Source organism: Manihot esculenta, chromosome 5 (genome assembly GCF_001659605.2).
Source record: "Manihot esculenta cultivar AM560-2 chromosome 5, M.esculenta_v8, whole genome shotgun sequence".
NCBI lineage: Eukaryota > Viridiplantae > Streptophyta > Magnoliopsida > Malpighiales > Euphorbiaceae > Manihot > Manihot esculenta.
The window spans coordinates 9,063,777-9,086,144 of record NC_035165.2 but is presented as its reverse complement, the minus strand read 5'-3'; the positions used below and the strand labels follow the sequence as shown (position 1 = coordinate 9,086,144).

Below are 22,368 nucleotides of genomic sequence, written 5' to 3'. Positions count from 1 at the left end.
TTGCGCTATTTCAAAATTATTATTCACTGTTTTTTAACACTATAATAATATATAAATTAATTATTATTATTATTCTATTTTATTTTATTTTTAAAAAATTTCTTAATTTTTTAATATTTAATAATTTTAATATTTTAAAATAAATATAATTAAAAAATTATCTTTTTTAATATATATAAAAAAATAAAATAAATAAAAATTATAAAATTGAGAGAATATTATTTTTCTTGATTTCTAAAGACTTCTGCTGGATATCGTTATTTTTTTTTTTTGAACTAAAAATGTAATTGCATTCAAATTTGAAAGTCCAACATCAAAGTATGAACAATTAATTGTGGAGGGGTGCCACTCTATCCTGTCTGAAATAGTAGAGGCAGCTCTAGCTATAAGATGTGCCACACTATTGGCAGATTGAGGAACAAAACTCACAGATACTGAATTCATCTCTGCTATTAGAGATTTACAATCATCAACAAGGGACCCAAAACTAGAAAAATCAGAAGTTGAAGAAGAAAGCAAAGCCTTCACTACCGTAAGAGCATCTGATTCCAACACTATCTGATCATAACCCAGCCTCTTAATCCAACTCAGAACTTCTCTAATGGCAATTAGCTCAGCTGTTTTAGGAGAGAAGTAACCAAGGAGTTTATGTTGACAAGCGCCAACAAAAGAGCCATCATATGAGCAAAGCACTCCACCAACCCCAATGAAGCCATCAGGGAAGACTGCTGCATCTACATTAGCTTTCAAGGATCCTTGAAGCGGTGGAACCCAGAAATGTAACGGTGGAGGAGCTGGCACAGCATCAGAAGAACTGTCATCAACGTGTCGCGCATTACACCAATCGTAGAGGATTGTCCTAGCCCGATACACCACAGCAGCAGGGCTCGACCACTTCGAAGACCAGACCACATCATTCCTTGCCTGCCAAAGAGCCCAGCAGATCATTACCACCATAGCTTGGTCTTCCTTTCTCACCAGCTGCGAAACTGAGCACAACCATGCCAAAAATGACGCCGACTGAGGAAAAAGCCATCCAATCGAAGACGCAAGCCATACCCTCTTGGCAAAAGGGCATGTAACCAGCACATGGAGCACATATTCACTAACAGAATTACATAAAGGACATGAATTATGCACAGGAATATGTCGCTGTTGAAGCAGCTGCAAAACTGGTATGGCATTATTGGCTGCCCTCCACACTAAGTCGCGACACTTAGGAGGAGCCCTGACGTTCCATAATTTCCGCCACATCGCACTAACATGACCTCCCACAACTCCATCCCCAATATTAGTTAGGAATTTATAAACTGATTTAACTGAATATTGACCCTTTGGCTCCAACTTCCAGATCAATCTGTCACTAGCAGCAAATCGAGGGAGGGGAATAGACAGTATGACCTGCTGCTCTTCCATACTAAAAATTGAACGTAACAATGGCAAATTCCAAAAACCATTAATCATCAAATCATGAACAAAGTTTACCTGTGAGTTAACAGGCTGCGATGTTTGCACCCAGGAGGAAGGCAAATTTGGGATCCAAGGATCTTCCCAGACTCGAATTTGCTGTCCATTTCCAACTTTCCAACACATACCGGCCTTAATAACAGATTGTGCTTCCCAAATGCTTCGCCAAAAATAGCTCGGATTGGACCCCAGACGAGCCTGATAAAATTAGCATCAGGAAAATAACGAGCTTTAATTAACCTTGCCACCAAAGAAGAAGGATTAGTCACAATATTCCAAGCTTGCTTTCCAACCATAGCCAAGTTGAACTCCCTTAACTTCTTGAAGCCCAACCCTCCAACAAATTTTGGTTGACTCATCCTATCCCAACTCATCCAATGGATTCCCCTTTCATGGTTAATACCTTTACCCCACCAAAACATATTCATCATCTGTTGGAGGTCGTGACAAAGAGTCTTAGGGATTAGGAACATGCTCATCACATAATTAGGAAGTGCTTGGAGCACTGTTCTTAGTAAGATTTCTTTACCTGCACGGGACAAGCAACGATGTTTCCAGGAGTTAAGTTTCTGCCACACCTTGTCCTTTAAAAAACCAAATATTTCCCTTTTGTTTATGCCCACCACTGATGGAAGACCCAAATATTTGCCCAAACTTGAATGCTCTTCCACGCCTAACACAGAGCACACACCAGCTCGATCATTCTGTCTCGTGTTCTTAGAGAAGCATATGGCAGATTTAGTGAAATTTATGAGCTGCCCAGATGCCTGTGCATAAGTAGAAACCACCTCCTTCACAACCTGAGCTTCAGCAGCAGTGCTATGGAAGAAAATCAAGCTATCATCGGCAAAGAAGAGATGAGTTATCTCAGGGCATCTCCTAGCCACCCGACAACCATGTAAAGCCGAACTAGCCACCTTGTGCGATATAAGCTGTGAAAGTCCCTCAGTACACAAGATAAATATATATGGGGACAAGGAATCTCCTTGCCGCAATCCTCGTGTAGGCATAATTGGACCCAATTCCTTCCCATCATGAACAATATGATAGCTGACTGAAGTAATACAGTGCATGATCACACTCGTCCACTGTGTTGAGAAACCCATTTTATCCAAGACATCCGAAACATAATTCCACTCCATATGATCATATGCCTTGCTAATGTCCATCTTTAAGGCACCATAACTCTCACGACCATAGCGCTTGCCTTTGAAAAAGTGCATAAGCTCGAAGGCAATTATAGTATTATCATGGATGCTTCTCCCGGCAACAAATGCCGACTGTGATGGAGAAATAATCCGAGGCAGTAGCCTTTTAAGTCGATTTGCAACCATCTTGGACATTATTTTATAAAAGACATTACACAAAGCTATTGGCCGCAAATCCCCCATCGTCCCAGGAATTGTCTTCTTTGGAATCAAAACTAATGCTGTTTCATTTAACTCTACCGGGAATGTACCGACAGCCAACATTGAAATACAAGTAGATGAAACATCAGACCCAATAATATCCCAGTGATATTGGAAAAAACCTGGGTTGAACCCATCGAGACCAGGTGCCTTGTCCGCTTGCATGCTAAACACTGCTGCACGGGCTTCCTCAGGTGAATAAGGAGCAAGAAGAAAAGCATTATGTTCCTCAGTAATACAGTGAGGGATATGATCAATAATAGGCTGAGTATTACCTGAATTTGCCTGGAAGATATCCTGAAAATAATCAACAATAAGAGTGTCGAGAGCTAGCCCCCTCTCACACCAAACCCCATTGCTGTCTTGGAGCCGATGAATCAGATTCTTCTTTTTTCTGTTTGTAGCCATTGCATGAAAGAATCTAGTGTTAGAATCTCCTTCTTTCAACCAAAAGACTTTGGCACGTTGCTTCCATTGTATTTCTTTATCCCTCAACAAGTCATGGTATCTCTTCTTAGCCTCCTCAAACTTGCGAACATCAGCCAACGAACGAGAACCCCGCAAGTGCTGCATATCTAACTTACACTGTACCAACTCCTGCTTATGTAGATTTCGAATGTCCAGCCCCCATCTATACAACAATTCTCCACACCGAAGTAATTTATTAAACACATCCACAGAGGCACTCGAATTCCAAACATTGGAGATCAACTCACGGCACTGCGGCTCTCTTCTCCAACTGTTCTCAAATTTAAATCTCCTGGCCAACTGGGTCGGAATAAAGAGACGTATCTCCAACAGTATTGGAAGATGATCAGATGAAGAAGCTTCCAACGAAGCCGCTCTAGCATGGGAAAACAAAGAATTAAATGATGGAGAGGTAAGAACTCTATCTAATTTTTCTTCAACCCACCGATCTGAGCCCCTACCAGTTTCCCAAGTAAATTTATATCCGCTCATGGGAAAATCACAGAGTCCCGCTGCCATTACAGCATTGCGAAACCCCTGAATCAATGCATTCGGTTGCCGTCTGCCTCCTTTCTTCTCATGATTAGCTAGAATGTCATTGAAGTCCCCCATACAGACCCAGGGACGTGTGCTCATAGTTGCTAAATTCTGTAGTAAAGCCCAAGACTCCTGATGATGATTACAATTAGGATGTCCATAAAAGCCAGTTAGTCGCCAACTACCCACTGAATCTAAGTCACCCTCCACATCAATACATCTAGCCGATTGAAATAGAACATGCACATAGTCAATAGCACGCCAAAGTAAAGCCAGACCACCACTATGCCCCACACAGTCTACAGAAACAAAATCATCATAACCCAATAAATTTTTTATTTCTTCAATCCTATTACGATAACAAAGAGTTTCAATTAAAAAAAATAAAACTTGGCCTCTTTTCCCTTACAATTTCTTTTAGGAAACTAACTGCCCGTGGGTTGCCAAGCCCACGACAGTTCCAGCTAAGGCAACTCATTTCTCTCGACGGGCCTGGTCCCCAGAACCCGCCGATAACATGTTTTTTGGTGCAGCCCTTGAAAGTGTAGAATCAGGTCTTGCATTGGTACCACCATCTTGGGCCCTCTCCTCATTTAATGCCTCCTCCATACGACACCGCTTCAGGTCCACAATAGTAAGCCCAGTAGGAGATTGCATGGCTGGGTGTACATGGGAATTAACAGCATGTTGAGACAAAATAGGAGACTTAGCTAAAGCAGCTCCAGTAACCACTCCCTTATCTTTTTCAGAATTTGAATTTAAATTAGGCCCGTGATAAGCGGCATAATCTTGATCAGTTTCCATAGCTGAACCACTACTACCTTCTGATCGGAAAGACCTCCCCGGCGTACGAAGCCACCGTGAGCTCTTGTTCACCATTCCCCCTCTGCGAGGTTTAGCACGGATGTCCAGAGAATAGTTGCGAGGGGCCTGTCCTATAGGATAATGAATCAGTTGAGGGCAGAATCTATTTGTGTGGCCAAGGATACCACATATCAAGCAGAACGTGGGCAAACGTTCATATTCAAACCTCGCCCAAAACTAACCTGCACCTGTTCTTCTCAAGTTGATGCCTTGCATCAGCGGTTTCCGAACATCCAATCTAACACGGATTCGAACAAATGAGTCGAACTCCCCAGTAAAATTGCGCTCATCTGAAGCAATAAACTGACCGACCTGATTGCCAATATCTTTAGCTACCCTTTCAGAATGAAACCCAGTCTGTAAATCAAAGATCTTGAGCCAAATATAAATGTGATTAAGAGGGACCTCTATAGGAGTAGAAAAACCTGACATACGTTCTATAATCAGAATCTGATTATCAAAGGTGCAAGGGCACATTTCCAGGGCACGGTGAATATCTACCTCATGAAAAAATTGAAACACATAAAGATCACCACCCAACTCCCTAACAGTCATCCCTTCACGGGGTTGCCACAGCTCGGCTAATGACAAAGACATAGCATTATAGTTGATAATCCTCACCGAAAGAAATCTGCCCACCAAACATAGCTCAAGATTGTCTCCTGCCCCCAACTCCTCTTGTTGATATTCAAGACCCATCTGACCACCGCCGTCCACCGATAAACCAGCCATCTCTACTGATAAAGTATCTCGATCCTCCATGACCTCCCCTTCCATAATATCGAAGTAAAAAGAACGAAAGAGAAAAAGGCTAAAACGGTGATGAAGAGAAAGAGAAGAGAATCAAAAATCAACAAACTCCTCACTGAGGAGACAAACCCTAACTCCTCACCGAGGAGACCTTTTGACTTCCCCCATGTTACCGACAGAAGATGAGAGGTTTTTGCACTTCCTTTTCTTCTCGACTTACTCGTTTTTTTGCTGGATATCGTTATTGATGCAACGCTTCTCAATAGAAATTACTGATTGGTTAGATATCTTCAGATACTTAATTTGATTGAATTTTATTAAAATAAATTTAAATAATATAAATAAATTTGAATTTAAAATGAATTTAAATTTGAATTTAAATTTAAAAAAATATTTTTTATTAATTAAATTTTTAAATATTTTAAATGTCAAAAAATATGAAAAATATTTTTTTAAAAAATATTTGTTGTGAAACAAACCGAGCTTAAATTATCTTTCCAAATGAAACCAAGTTGACTAAGTATAATTCGGATTCTTTTTGTAAAGATAATGCTTGCATGCATTAGGAAATGGTTTGAGGCGCATTGTATTAAAAGACAAAGAAACTTAAATATATCAAAAACCTAACTCAGTTAGTTTAAAATAAATTAATCCAGAATTAAATTAGGATCAAACTCAATCTAAAAAATTACTAATCATAACCCCAAAGTAAGGAGACTAAAAAGGAAGATAGTTGTGCAGCTCATTTAGCCATTTCTGTCTATTCTCGTATAACAATAGTAATCAGAGTATTAGATGATAGGAATTTATAGATCTACAGATCAAATAAGCACAAATCAATAAAAATTTGCAAGCAAAGAGCAAAAGTCCAATAAACAAAAATAACACCAATAGAACCACCTCACTATCGCGACTAGACATGATAGAAAATACTTCGACAGGCTATAAAAGTCACATGCAAGACTATAAGAAGATAATATTCACCATATGCCCTCAAAGAAAGTAGAAAGAAAAAAAAAATTGATTTCCAATAACTTCCCACCATAAAATATAAGATTTATCATAAAAAACACAAAATTTTTACATCCCAACTGAAAGAGAGAGGAGAAAATTAACATCGAGAGAGATATCCTCCTCTATTTGCTCAATGACAAGAAAAAAGGGACGGAACTCTAAATAGTGAAAGGGAGAAATGAGAGGAAAAAAAATCTCTCTAAGAATAGAGAGAGAAAACTCGTTTCTATTAAACTTATTGAACTCATACCTCAGCACCCTTTCCCTTCAAGACATTGTTTTCAACAAATGAAAAATTGGTTCTCTTTTAAGAGATTGTTTCAATGTGTGTCCAAAATTATCACATTTTGACATTGAGATGTATGTGGAGACTATGCCATTGAGGCAACCCACGTTGTTGTCTATTATCACGGGAATCTGGGCAAGGATGATCACCAATCCATCTTCCGAACTTGAGGGGAAGCTCGGCAATCAAATGAACCATTAGTTCAGAAACAGAAGCGAGAATGGCATGGAAAGGAGATTGTATGCTAGTTTTTGGTTTTCGTTTGTCTCTACTAATAATTATGACTTCAGAAGGACATGGAAAAAAAGCCATCATGTATCCAATAATATAATTAATTAATTAATATTCTTAATTTGAAAAAAATGATAGTAAATAAATTTTATTTTTTAAAATACAGATAAAAGTGGAAAAGGAAATATATTTAAAATTTTCATAATACTCTATGCATTCTATAAAGAATGGACATAATTATTTTTATATGAATTAAGAATTTAAGATAGTGTGATTGATTTAGTTAAAGCAATAGATTTTTTTATTGTCTCTCATAGTATAATTTCTACTTATATTTTTTATTATTAAATTATGATTAAAATTAATAAATTTTATTTTTAATACATATTAAATAGAAAGACGTAACAAAACTAGAAAATAAAAGAACAAATTTATCTTTGTGAAATAGATAAGTAATAACTAAATTAAAATTGACAGTGTCAACACTATTAAAATTTTGATTGAGTATGTAACTTGATCTTTAATCTTACATGAAAGGTCAATTCCGCTTTAATATTTTCGTTATTAATTTTTGATATATAATTTTATAAAATTTATTATTATTTATTTTCTGTATGCGACACAAATTATACATTATAAATATTTAAAAAAATTTTCAAAATAGTTATATTTTTATAAAATTTATATAACAAAATATTTGTATATCGATTTCAAAATTTTAAGATGGATTTCGAAATGGAAACAAAATTGGAATATAATTGCAAACTATGATACATATGATTCCAAAAATTCACAATCATAAAAAGAATAAAAAGGAGAAAACACAATAATATACCTTTAAATCATATCAAACTAATGCTGTGGAGGAAAAGAAAAACGTTTTTATCAGCCTTTGGATTTTATTTAGGTTTTACCTTAAAATTAATTTTGCAATTTTAATAAATTAATTAGTAAAAATAAAATAAAGATATAATTATATAAAAAAAGTCTAAATAACTTTATTTAATTATTAACGATTCTAAATTAAATCAAACCGTTTATTTATATCGATTTAAATCCTCAGTTTAAACAGAATTTTCTCCAGCCCTAATAAGCATAAATTTGATGCAAAACGCATAATTCCCCCTTCCCATCATCATTCTTCATGAATTTAACGATTGTCCTTTTTCTCCTTTTCAGAAGATGCTCAAGAGCTTTTGTCTTTATGATAACATGCACCAAAATCCTGCAGCCAAGTCCAAGAACAACGTCCAAATCACAAAGGGGAAAGGAATATTAAGTGGAAACAGCAGCAGCAGATCTTATCTTACAACAACACAACAAATTAGGTCGAACCACCACGTTATTGCCATTTTAAACTATTTAAATGACAACCTTGCCTCTGCTCACCACTTCACAACTCCTCTCACCGACACATTAAACGCCGAGGTCATTTATGTAAATTTCTCTTTAATATTATTAGTTCTTTGACATTTATTCACATCCACTCATATGGATATTTCCATCATAAATACAAATTTAAAAAATGTCTTCTTATTGCATGAACATGAAAAAGAGACGACAGTAATAGCAATAACTACAAAAAGAAAATTCTATTTCCTTTCTCTCTTATCAGATTCTGTTCCGTAATATTTTAATAGAATCAAAATATTAATTTTTAATAATAAAAAAATTAAAAGATTTTATTTTGGAAAAATTAAAAGATTTTAAATTTTATTAATTTTGGATTAGTCATATTTTATACTATTTAATTATTTATCTGTGTATTTTTATTTTATATTGTAAAAAAAAAAAAGAGCAGTGTAGGTTACCCTTCACGAAGGTCATGTGCCGTGGCGCGTGACTTCGAGATGCTCGATACACGCGGGTCTACCATAATAATCGTGGTCAAAACCGAGGTTCTCGCGAATTGCAGAGTTTCGAATTTTGAACTCAGAGCCAAGTTGACTTTACTCTCACTAGGGTGTGAGAAGTCAGAGAGATGAGAGGTTTTGAAAGCTGGTTTCTAATTTAATATGGTAGTCCCGGTGGCGTAGGATGATCAAGATTGCTTCTTGCTCGCTTATTTATCATCTCTCAATCTGCGAACAGGGCTTCCTCCGTTTCCATCAACTTTCACTTTCCGTAGGCAAAAGGGTCATCCTCTTCTTTTTGTAAAAGGAATCCTCTCATTTTCTCCAAGAAAAACTCTCTTTCCGTTGCTTTCCCTAGAAAAAACTGTATTCTTTCTCAGTCCAGCTGAACTTCTTTGATGATTTGCATGCAGTTAATGACTTCCCATATTCAGTTAATGAGTGCATGGAGGTTATAGTTTAGCTTTTGAGGGTTTTTTTTCTTTTTCAATCCTCTTCTGAAAATGGAAAATTTAAGGTCGTGTCTCTGTTTATTGTTTCCTCTACTCGTCATGCTTGTTCCTGTTTCAATCGGACAATTGTCTCCAAGTGAAACCAGAATTCTTTTCCAAGTTCAGAAACTTCTTGAATATCCTCAAGTGCTTCAAGGATGGAACAATTGGACCAACTTCTGTTATCTCCCTCCCTCGCCTTCTCTCAAGATTGTTTGCTCAAACAATCATGTTGCAGAATTAACTGTAGTTGGAAACAAAAGCTCTTCATCTCAGAGCCCAAAACCAATGAATTCAGGAAATTTTGCCGTCTCCCAGCAAACTTTGTCTAATAATTTCTCAATTGATGCTTTCTTCACAGTTCTAACAAAGCTTTCCAACTTGAAAGTGTTATCACTAGTTTCCTTGGGTTTGTGGGGTCCATTGCCTGCCAAGATTAACAGGTTTTGGTCTCTTCAAGTACTTAACTGTAGCTCAAATTTCATTTATGGGGAGATTCCTCAACGGTTTGTGTCATTAAAGAATCTTGCTAGTCTTGTTTTAGCTGATAATTTGCTCAGTGGGAGAGTGCCAGATCTCAAAGGCTTAGTTCTACTTCGAGAGTTGAATTTAAGTGGGAACCATCTTGGACCCAACTTCCCTTCACTAGGAAACAATCTTGTTACTGTAATTTTGAGTAACAATTCGTTTAGATCTGTTATTCCTTCAGGGCTCAAGAACTTCAACCAACTTCAGCAATTAGACATCTCGTTTAATAAGCTAATTGGACAAATCCCATCTGCTCTGTTCTCTCTGCCTTCAATTCAGTATCTTGATTTAGCCCAAAATCAGTTCAGTGGTACCCTGGCAACCAACACTTCTTGCTCTGCTAAGCTTAAGTTCCTAGACATTTCTCGCAATCTTTTGATAGGAAAATTACCTTCATGTATTGCATTCAGTTCTCCAAATCGGACTGTCATTAGTTCATGGAATTGTTTGTCTAGTAGAAATTCAAGTAATCAACATCCATTTTCATTCTGTAATAAAGAAGCTTTAGCTGTCAAGCCCCCAGCTGAACATGAAAAGAAAAAATCCATCACCAATCTAGGCCTCATACTTGGTATTATTGGAGGTGTTGTTGGGATAGCAGCTGTTCTTGGATTGTTGATTGTGATCATTGTAAGAAGATCGCAAGAAACAATCTCTTATGGTGGTAAATTTGATGGATCTGCTGCTGATAAAATGTCTGTTCGTAGCTCCTCAGTGCCAACCATTGATTCAAGTAAGTTTGGCCTCTGTTTTTCTCTGTGTTTATGTTCTAAAGTTGATTAGCTTCACTAATTAGGATCAGCAATTATATGAATTTCTGCAGGGCGTGTGCCTCAGACAATGAGGTCAGCTGCAATAGGTCTGCCACCATATCGTGTTTTCACATTAGAAGAAATTGAGGATGCAACTAACAACTTTGATCAAAACAATTTCCTGGGAGAAGAATCTCAGGGACAGGTGAGAAAGAAAATTAGCTTAAAAAAAATAACAGTTTTCTGCAGTATGAAATGAAAGCAATTCTTTACTGTTTTATCTACAGCTTTACAAAGGTTGGCTCAGAGATGGCTTGGTGGTCCTGATAAAATGTGTGAAATTAAAGCAGAAGAATTTGCCTCAAAGTTTGGTGCAGCACATGGAGCTACTTTCAAAGCTGAGGCATCTGCATTTGGTCAGTGTTCTTGGGCACTGCATTGTTACTTTCCAGGATCATCCAACTACAGCTAGCACTGTCTTTGTGGTTCTTGAACACATCTCCAATGGATCTCTTCAGGATCATCTCACTGGTAAATCAAACAGAAAATTTCTCAAGTTTGAAACCCATTAAAGAATTTCTAATCCAAATTTTGATCTAACAGATTGGAGAAAGAAGGATGTCCTGAAATGGCCGCAAAGAATGGCAATCACCATTGGAGTTGCCAGGGGAATCCAGTTCTTGCACACAGGAGTTGCACCTGGAATTTTTGGGAACAATTTAAAGATTGAAAATGTATTGTTGGATGAAAGTCTCACTGCAAAACTTAGTAACTACAACGTTCCCTTGCCATCTAAGGTACGAGCCATTCGCAAATTATACGCCATTTTCTTCGTTGAGACTTCTGTTTTGTGATGAATCTAATCCGAGTTATGGTTCTGGAATTTTTCCAGGTTGGTTCAGAGAGTCCTCTGAATGGAATAGATGCATATAATCTCAGTGCAAATGCAGAAAAGGAAGACGTTTATCAACTGGGAGTTATCCTAGTTCAAGTCATTACAGGCAGACTTGTAACATCTCAAAGTGAATTGGAAGAGTTAAGGATTCAGGTAAAAATTTCAAGACAGCGTCATATGTTGCCTTAATTTTAATGATGCCATTAGTTTTCAAATGCATTTCCTGTCCTATGAACAGCTAGAAAAAGGCTTAACTGAGGCGCCAGCAAAACTACGAGCTATGGTAGATCCTTCAACAAGGGGCAGTTTCGCATATGAATCACTAAGAACTACAGTCAAAATCACCATTAATTGCCTCTCTGCAGACTCCAGCAGTAGACCTTCAATAGAAGATGTTCTCTGGAATCTGCAGTATTCAAATCAAGTTCAGGAAGGATGGACCAGTAGCGGAAACCTTGGCACGCAGTTATAGTGTTGCTTTTTTCTAAATTTCACATGATTCAAGCTGTCACGCTCTGTTGTTTCCCTCTATCAGGTTTTTTTATTTTTTATATATTTTTTATAACTTGCACCAATTAGGTTTCAGATTGGAAATCTCTCGGTTCTAGAGGCGATTCCATGTATCAAAATTTATTATATGAGTAGGTGAATAATCCTGAAACCACCTTGTATTTATTTTAGGGCTAATTTCAAAAGAAAATTCGAAATTTTATTTGCATTTTTCCAACTTGTACATGCCTTTGTTTCTTAATTACTTCTAACTGGAGTATGGGCTCAGTTGCATTGGGCTTAATTTTTTGAGCCTCTTGTTATCTTTGTTCTCATTAAGGCCTTGATCTAATGTTATTTGATGAAATGGAAATATCTTTGGGGAAAAAACAAAGGGGGCACTTTCAGTTTCAGAGGCTTCGCGCTAAGTCCCGTCTCGCGCCCAATACGGACTCTCATCCTGGCCTTATAAAATTCAATATATATATATTTTGAACAATGCAAGAATGGCGTTTATCAAGGCCAAGAGAGACTCGTGTACAGAGAGAATTGAAATCTGTATACAACCTAAAAAATCAGAAAAATAACTCAAATCAACCCAAAAAAACACACAAATTAAACCAAATCAAACCAACTAGAAAACGGCTCAAATCCAGACAACACAACCACAAAATCAATGTACTGCTTGGAGAGAGGAACACCAATCATCTTCACTGAGCAGTTAAACCCAACAGCAACATCACTAACCAACTAAAACAGCAAATAAGCAAAGCAGGCAGACAACAAAATCAATAAAAACAATAAAGAGACCGAAATGATGTGAGAAACAAAATCAATAAAACCAATAATGTGTTAAAAAATAAAAAAAAATCTGAATAATAGACTAATATTAAGCCTATAACTATTTTTATATGAATTAAAAAAATATAGTTAATATAGTTAAAATAATAGACCTATATTTTTCTTATATACTCTATATTTATATCAATTTATAATTAAATTATCTCGTAATTAATAAATTTACTTTTTTAATGTGGATTAAATAAAATATATTAGAAAATAAAAAAAAATTACCTACACATTTCATTTTTATATATGGTTTAAGGTTTTTGTATTGTGAAACTAAATCACCTAAACTATAATAATATTTAATATTTTTATCGAAATTTATAATGTTTAATAAAAATAAGGGCAAAATTTAAAAAAAAAAAAAAACAAAAACAACTAATACTCTTAAATCATTTTAAAGACAACTTTTAAGAATGACAGGTAAAAAGAGGACAGAAGAAGTATAAAGTGGCAAAGAGTTGCATTAATTAGAACAAATGGGCTGGGGTCCCTTTGAAATTTTGAAAAAAAAAAAAGAAGGAAAGAGTAATACTTAAAAAAAAACTTAAATTATCTTAAACCCCTAATTTTAATGAAATTCACAATTTTATTTGAAATTGTAGTTTCATTTTCTATAATAGCTTTAATCATTTTTAATTTAGTATAAGTTCTAAAAGTTATTTTATTTTATTTTTAAAATTAATTTTATTTTATTTTTAAAATTAATGTATAATTTTAAAAGGTATATTGAAAAAAAAAAGTAACTGTGTCTATAACTAAAAATTTTAAATTTTAAATAATAAAATACATAATTTTAATTAATTATAATTTTTTTTTGTCACAGGAAAAAGAGCTATTCAGTCAGTACAGGAGTTTGCTTCACCGTAAACATGTCTGATAGTTAGTGATAATTCAGGTATAATCAATTTTTGAATAATTAGTATCATGTGTCGGTTTAGTTGGTATAGAAATTTTAGTCAGAAATTTAAATTAAATAAATAATTAAAAAATAATATACATTTAAAAACATGTGTATTATAAAAAATTGACCACCAGTTATAATAAAATTATAATATTTCTCGTCTACTTTTCATTACTTGAAATTTATTCATAATATTTTCATTATCAACATTTACCAATACATCTATTTCAATATAAGTTACCAAACAATCATTCAACAAATCATCTCCAATTTTATTGCGGAGTTAATTTTTATGATATACATTGTAAAAAATGTTATTTCAATTGTGACTATAGAAATGAGTAAGAGTAATAACAATTTCACCAATACAATATGCTTTATTATAACTATTATATTTTCAGTAAAAGTTCTAATTTTTTTCACATCAGAAAACTTCTTACTTATACGTATATCAAAGATAAAATTTTCAAGTTGAGATTTAAGTTCAAGTAGAGTAACTAGATAAAATTTTACAAGTTCAATCAAAAGCATTATGACCCCTTTCACTATGCCCAAATGAAAAAAAAGACATATTTAGCTATGATATACTTTAACCAACTCTCAAATTCATCAAACAAAGATATGATAAGTATTCTATTTTGATTTTCATCTATGATTTGAGAAAATTTATGACTGTGTAATTGACACGGATCTTTTAGTAGGTGGAACTGAGAATCGAGAATTGGAGAGTAGAACTTGAGACCTCTCAAATTTAGTTAGATGTATTTATCATCAGACTAAATCTGTGAGTGCAATTTAACATCAATTATTAAAATTTATTTTTTTTAAAATAATATTTTATTAATTTATCCATAAAATCATATTTGATCAAAATTTAAACTATTACCCATTAAAAATAATTTAAAATTTATTTAATTTTTCAAATTTTAATTAGACATAAACTATTACCCATAAAAACTATATTTAATATTTACATAATTTTTTTAATTTTTATTACACTAAATTATTATCCATAAAAATAATATTTAATATTTACAACAATTACTTAATTTTAATTAGATTAAATTATTATCCATAAAAATATTATTTAAAATTTATACTATTTTACTAAGTTTGATTAGTTTAAATTATTATCCATAAAAATAATATTTAAAATTTATACAATTTTTTAAATTTTAAGCAGACTAAACTACTACCCATAATAATAATAGTATTAGTAATTAAGTGAAATAAATAATAATAAATTAACAATATAATGAAATAAATAAAAAACATAAATTAATTCTTAACAACAAAGAATAATATAAAAAAATAAAATGAGAAAATAACTCACTTTGTAAAAGAGAAAATATAGAAAAATAAATAGTGAATTTCAAAAAATAAAATTTATGAATTAAAATGAAATTTGTTGGATACAAATTAAGAGACGAAAGAAAATGGGAGGTTAGAGGCCGCTGCAGAAATGAGAAAAAAAAATAAAAAAGAAAAAAAATTAAATTTTTAGAATATTAATATAAAATTACACTAATGCCTCTAAAAATTTTAAATTTTCAAGAGGCTCATGGCCCCTTTTGCCCTAACATGAGTCCACCCCTTATACCTTCTTTGTCTTGTAGCATATTTACTACGTTATTTATCACATTTGAGAACAAAATATTTTGAAGTCATATTAATAGTTAATTTGATATAGGTGGGTATTCAATCGATTCGGTTTAAAATTAAATTAAATTAAATAAATTAAAAATTAAAATTTTAGTATTTATGAAAATCGAATTGAATTGATTTTGGTTAGAAACTAAATCCAATCAAATCGGTCTGATTCGATTCGATTCGATTCGGTTTGATCAGTTTCGATTTTTAATAAATTTTTTATTTTTTACATTTTATTTTTAATATTTTAAAATTTAATTAAAATATTTTAATCTTAATATGATTTAATTTCTCTATATTATTAAAAATAATATATTATTATCACTAATCGGTTCTGTTTGGTTTTTTTAATTTTTTTGATCAAAATTGAATCGAATTGAAATAATCGAAATTTTTGAAATTAAAAATCGAATCAAACTGAATTAAATAAAAAATCAAACTGAATTTTTAAATTAATTCAATTCAATCAATTTTTCCAATTTGAACCGAATAGTACGGGTACATACTTTATTCACTCGTAGACCTCCGTCAACTTCGCTCTAAAAACATTCATTTAATCAAAATTTGCTGCAATCCTCTCCTAAGCCATACTTGTCTCTAGATGACAGAGCCGTCTATTTTAACTTTCTACCCGTGCTCCCATATAATGTTAGTGGGGCTTTAGCTGTTTGTCTTTTTCACATTTGTTTAGTCAATTAATTTGTTTATCTTCATTTGGCTAAATGCATAATTGTTTTTTTCTAATTTTATCAAAAAGAGAACGTGCAATTTTTAACTTATGAAAATATTTTATAATATATTTAAATTATTTAAAAGTATAATTAAAATAATTTTATAATTTTATTATAAAGTGTATCAAGTATAACCATATTGACATATATTTCAAAGCCTCAAATTATTATTCAGATTATTTTGATTTTATTTTTCATTTAGACCATATTTCTCTATTATAATTTATTAATTATAAATTTTTAAAATTAAATTTTTTATATCAATAAAATATTTAAAATTATAATATATAATAAATAAATTAAAAAATTATAAATAATAATTAAACTAGTTATAATGTTTATTATTCTATAATAAAAAATATATATGTGCATAAAAAATTATATTTTAAAATTTATTTTTAATTATTATATATATTATATAATAAATTAATATTTTTATATTTATTTCGTTAATATAATAAATTGATATATACTCTTATTAATTATTTTAAATACCAATATTAACGGTTAGATATAATTTATCAAAAATATATCAATTATCAATTTATTTACAATAATTATCAGTTGTATATAATAGTTAAATTAAACAGACTCTTAATAAATTAAGAATAATGATTATATATATATATATATATATTAAAATTAAAATTAACACTTTATTTAAAGAATATTTTTTTATTCAAATTAATATTAAGATACTTTGCTTCACGTTACTCATGATTTAGGTTGTGAGTTTATTTTAATTATATTATTAAATAATTTAAGTGTATTATACAATGTTTTTAAATTTTGAAGTGCTATAATATTTTTTTTATAAAGTTTAAAAATATATAAAAATATATATTTGCCATTTCAATTTCCCTATGTATTTGAAAAAAAAAAAAAAAATCTCTGTGTATGACTTAATTATCAACATAAAAATAATTGCTTATTATTTTCTTGGCCATTCTGATCTCTTTCCTATGGGAAAACTTTGCCATGCAATGGTAACGTTCTCTTTTAACAAAGTGGCTTTAAAAAGCAGCTTTACTTCATTCACTTTATTCCCACTGTCGCTGTTAACTCTCGTATGCAATTATTATGGGTTACATTCACTTAAAAAAAAAAAAATCTTTATTTTTATTTTTAGAAAAAATAAAAAAATTTAATGTTGAAGTGAGTGGAGAATTCTATCTTCATTAATGTAACAAATTCTCGCCGAAGCACAGTATTCAACGCAACAATTCATGAGAGAAGAAATTCTCTTCTACTAGTTTGATGACCTCATCCTCTTCTCTATCTTCCAGGTACATGTGTTTCCCTGATCACTTGCAAGTTGAAACTTTTCTTCTTCTCTGTGTTTGCATGTGTATTGTAAATATCTAGCCTATTTGTCTCTTGCTCTTGAGTAAGAAGAGCAGCAGGAAGTTGGTATGAGCTTTTCATGTCAATAGTTCTTTTCTCTCATGGGCTTAAAGAGTATGAAAATTCTATTTGTTTAGGAATTTCAGTTTTTCTTTCTCCTCCAAATTGATGGCTAGCTGTTAAAATTCAGTTAACACAGAAAAATTTAATAGAAAAAGAAAAAAGGAAGCATAATTGCAAATTGGAGCAATGGTTCTCAATGAAAGCTATTTGATTTCTGAAGTTATTGGATAACAAAATTAACATTAAATTTGGGTTTCATAGATAAAATTCGAGTAAGGAGATGGCGATCGTAGATGCTATGATTCAAATCCTGGCACAACAAGTGTTCACAGCTCTGCAGACCCAAGCTCATTTTGCACTTGACTTCAAAGGTCAATTCGAGGTGATGAAGACTAGACTGGATCTTACGAAGGCCTTGCTTGCTGACACAGAAAATCTCAAAAACAAGAAGGAAATTGTCAAGACAAGCTTGTCTACCTTAAGAGAACTGGTCTATGAAGCTGACAACATACTAACAGACTGCATAATTAGTGATGAATATCAGAATGATGGGTCCTGCTCTAGTTTGACATTTCAAAAGCCGCTCTTCTGGTACAATACAGGCAAGAAACTGAAGGATATTAATGCAAAAATGGACACAATGGAAAGATCTTTGGCTGCATATTTGCAAGCAAAAGACTTGAGCAACCGTGGAGATGATGCTTACCAGGTTGTGAAATTCACAACACAAGATTATGACCCATCAGAGATAATAGGATTAAAACACGATTTGCAGAAGTTAAAAGACTGGATTTTTGGCACAACGAATGTTCTTCATCGAGTTGGCATAGTAGGGATGGGGGGTTTGGGGAAAACTACCATAGCCCAGAAAATTTTTAACGATGAAGAGGTTGCTACTCGCTATCAGAAGATGCTTTGGGTGTCAGTTTCTCAAACTTTCAGCGAGAATAGGATCATGAGGAGCATGCTGGAACAACTAGAACCAAATTTCTCTATATCTGACGAGAGCCTGATGATGCACAAAATTAACCAAGCTCTTGAAGGTAAGACTTGCCTTATATTTATGGATGATGTGTGGAGGATGAATCTACCTTGGTGGGATAAGTTCTGTTCGAGCCTGCAGAAAGTAATTGGTGGAAGCAGTTGTATTATAATCACCACAAGAAATGAAGATGTTGCAACTGATATGGGTGTCGATAAGTCACAAATCCATCAGCCAAAAACTCTGAATAAAGACGACAGCTGGTTGTTGTTCAGTAAATTTGCGTTTTCAAGGTGCAGAGAGAAACGTTGTCCAGATCCACAGTTCGAGAAAGAAGGCAGGGAGATCTTGGATAAATGTGGGGGACTACCGCTGGCAATCAAGACAGTAGCAGCATTACTGGCACCAAAAGCCAATTCACTTGTCCAGTGGAATGAAATTAATAAAAATTTTCATGAATTGACAGTGGAAGGAAAAATAAGTTCAGTAATGGCGTCTTTGCAACTCAGCTATGATGAACTTCCAACACATCTAAAGCAATGTCTTCTGTGTTTCTCCATTTATCCTGAAGACTCTGAGATACATGCTGAACAATTAATCCACTGGTGGGTTGGAGAAGGACTCATCCAAGGCAAAGGCTCAAAGACAGCAAAAGAAATGGGATTCGATTACCTGTCTGATCTAGTAGCCAGATGCTTGGTTGAAGCTGTACATAGGCGAGACTACGATGGAAGAGTCTACGTTTGCAGGATGCATGATATGGTGCGAGAATTAACCATTAAGATTGCAGAGGAGGAATCATTTGGCAAGTTTGATGAGCAAAGCAGGCAGATACCGACTGTAAATTCTCGCTGGTTAGGCATCACAAGTGCAATGGACCCAAAATCTGTAAGAAGCAGCACAAAGCTCAGGGCATTATTACTGATTCCAAGCAGTAAAGTTGTCCTGGCTAGGCACATTGGGTCGTTTAGTTCCCTCAGAGTGTTGGATTTCTCCCTCATCAGTAAGCAGGATGATATTCCTGTAAAGGATTTCTTGGCTTGGATTTGCTCTCTTAAACGCCTGGCGTATCTGAATCTTAGTGGTTTCCTGAGCATTAAAGAACTACCATCTTCAATGAGAAAGCTGCGGAACCTGCAGATTTTGATTTTATGTGGATGCAGTAATCTAGTCACATTAAATCCATATATCACTACATTGAAGAAGCTGGTGGTGTTGGATTTAGGATCTTGTGGTCTGGAATATCTACCCAAGCGACTTGGCAGTCTCTTATATCTACAAGAACTTTCAGGATTCAGGGTAAGCAATCAGGCAAATAGGCAAAGCTTTCGATTTCACGAGCTTCGGGGACTTAGCCACCTGAGGGTCCTGCGAATGAGCATAGGCAATGACACTGCAATTTCACAAGAAGATAGAGATGTCTTATCGCAGCTCAGCAAACTCAAGGTTCTGGCCATTGATGCTGAAGATTGTGAAGGACAAAATATTTTAGAAATGCTTAATGCTCTTTCACCTCCACCAAGTCTCCAGGAATTCTATCTCAGGCGTTATCGGCATAAAACTCTTCCTGCATGGATCAATCCTGAGAAGCTTTCTAGTTTGCAGTATCTCTGTATTGAGAATGGAGACCTGGAGCACATAGAAACCAGTCCACGATGGGTTGCTGAAATTCAGTATACTTGGAACATTGAGGGTCTATGTTTCAAGGTGTTGCCAAACTTAAATATAAACTGGAAGAACTTGGAGAAGGACATGCCTTTATTACGTTACGCAGAGGTGAGTGGTTGCTTCAATTTGCAACATTTTCCATGTCCTGATGAGAAGTTGGCAGTCTGGAGGAAGAATGAAGATTGAAGAGTGAACCAAAGCTAGTGCAGATTACTTGTGTGTTCTTTACACTTGTTGCATGAGAGCTGTATGAATTTGCTTGAGACGTGTTCGTGTGTTTTTCTTTTTTCCTGTAATGTAATGCTTGAAATGTGTTTCAATTAATTGATAAATTGCTGGTTCTTCTGTAATTGTTATCCATGCATGCACATTATTATGAAAACTACACAAATCTAAGAGTGCACATGATTACATTCGATGACCGTTGGGCTCCATATACCTGAACCTGAGGTAGCTCAAACGAGAAGAACAAGGCTTGAGCTCAATGAGTACCCAATATACGGCTCTAAGCCCATATTGGCTCAGGGCCTGCCTAGGCAAGCCGGGCTACACACGAACCTGTCCGTGAAATCCAAACCTCAAATACCCGCTAGCCTCTATGGAAAAGCAGACTCCACGATGTCCGAGATTGTGTCTAAGTGGCATCGGATGGAATTAAATGATCGCGTGACGAGAGAAAAAGACACAATACATCCATACGTATTGCCGGCGTGAATATGGTAGAGGAATACAGATACAAAATAGCGGTTACACGTCATAAAAATACAAAAGAGAAAGAAAATAAAGGGGAACGAGAAAGAAATAGAAATTAAGCTTACCAAAATATACCCAGCTGAGTCTAAACCCATACTTGGATTTCAAACATCAATTGGCATGTCTGTGGGAACAAAGGAGATCTTATCTTCACCGAAGTTTTTATTCCTACTTACCCACTGAGATCCACATGGCAAATCCCAGGGAAAACCATACAAGAATCACCAAACCGACCTGAGCTCGACTCAGGAAAGTCCACCGTTCTCATTTTCTAGCACAACAACACTAGTAAACCTATCACCTATATTGCTAAACCCCTCACCAAGCTCGACTGGAACCACGCCCCGAACCTCTTTGTCTGACCAAGAACTTCAAAATATGGCCCTCTAGCTGCAAAACACCCCCCACTAGCTAAGCCAGACGTTACAACAAAGGAGGCTCGATACCCCACTGAGCAGGCCACCCATGGTAGAAGGGATCAACCACAGTGAGTCCTAACCCACATTGAACTACCAAATCCCTCAACAAAGTAGTAGGACAAAAGAAGGAGATGGTGAAGTTAGTCGGAGGAATGAACCAACAGCCCGGATAAGGGTTAGGATAGCAAGGGAGCTCATTGAAAATGACAGAGCAGAGAGCTACTCTTCTGAACTCGCAGAAAGATCTGGAAGTGAGGAGTTGAAAAGAACTTATCGCCTAGAAAAGAGGCTTAGAAGGGAAAACACTGACGTAGATCAGAAGCTGAAAAGATTGAAAGAGCAACTGCTGATGGATCTGGGAGCTAGAGACAACAGTGGTCCCCTATTACCAACCTCATCATCATTTGTAAAGCAGATTCAACATGAGACAATATTGAAGAAGTTCATGATGCGAACCTTGGCAACTTACAACGGGACAGAAAACCCCCAAAAGCATATGCTGAGCTACAATTATGGAATTATAGACTCATTTTGATGCTTTAATGTGTAAGGTTTTTCCAACTATCCTGACGGGACCAACTCGGACTTGGTTCAACATTCTGGAGTCAAGAAGCGTTAGGAATTTTGTAGACCTGGCCAACTTATTCATCAACAGATTCATTGTTAGAGTCCCTACTGAGAGAAAGACGAGCTACTTGGAGACCATCAGACAAAGGAGAAATGAGTCCCTGGGAGAATATGTTGCTAGGTTTAACTCAGAAGCTTTATAGATACCAAAGTTAGATGAAGAAAGGGTAGTAGAGGCCATGAAAAAAGGCACGGCCTACCCGAATTTCTTTGGATCGCTATGCCGGAAGCCCTCTACCACCTCGTTAGAGCTGATGAAAAGAGCAGAAAAGCATATAAGGCAAGATGACACCTTAACTACTAGCGAGTTTTCTTGGGATGATAAGGAGAGGGGGAGAGCTATAGAT

The 22,368-nt window shown here is 34.5% G+C and overlaps 3 protein-coding genes across 4 annotated transcripts; 2 read left to right on the top strand and 1 right to left on the bottom strand.

Moving 5' to 3' along the window:
- Positions 1 to 234: 234 nt before the first annotated feature.
- On the bottom strand, positions 235 to 5,522 carry LOC122723683. Its single transcript, XM_043956780.1, has 4 exons — positions 4,928 to 5,522; positions 4,399 to 4,816; positions 1,486 to 4,230; positions 235 to 1,417 (listed from the first exon to the last, which is right to left on the bottom strand). The coding sequence occupies exons 1-4, from the start codon at positions 5,520 to 5,522 to the stop codon at positions 235 to 237; spliced, it is 4,941 nt and encodes a 1,646-aa protein (XP_043812715.1).
- Positions 5,523 to 8,942: 3,420 nt separating this feature from the next.
- Positions 8,943 to 12,263, top strand: LOC110616298 (probable LRR receptor-like serine/threonine-protein kinase At1g14390). The gene is made up of 6 exons (XM_021758679.2): positions 8,943 to 10,631; positions 10,722 to 10,855; positions 10,938 to 11,181; positions 11,254 to 11,447; positions 11,543 to 11,698; positions 11,784 to 12,263. The coding sequence occupies exons 1-6, from the start codon at positions 9,383 to 9,385 to the stop codon at positions 12,015 to 12,017; spliced, it is 2,211 nt and encodes a 736-aa protein (XP_021614371.2). The 5' UTR covers positions 8,943 to 9,382; the 3' UTR covers positions 12,018 to 12,263.
- Positions 12,264 to 17,290: 5,027 nt separating this feature from the next.
- On the top strand, positions 17,291 to 20,572 carry LOC110614865 (disease resistance RPP13-like protein 4). 2 transcript variants are annotated; one of them, XM_043957018.1, is made up of 2 exons: positions 17,291 to 17,451; positions 17,834 to 20,572. In XM_043957018.1, the coding sequence occupies exon 2, from the start codon at positions 17,853 to 17,855 to the stop codon at positions 20,406 to 20,408; it is 2,556 nt and encodes an 851-aa protein (XP_043812953.1). In that variant the 5' UTR covers positions 17,291 to 17,451; positions 17,834 to 17,852; the 3' UTR covers positions 20,409 to 20,572. The 2 variants fall into 2 exon arrangements, with proteins under 2 accessions (XP_043812953.1, XP_043812954.1); XM_043957019.1 differs by lacking the exon at positions 17,291 to 17,451 and adding an exon at positions 17,470 to 17,575.
- Positions 20,573 to 22,368: the final 1,796 nt, after the last annotated feature.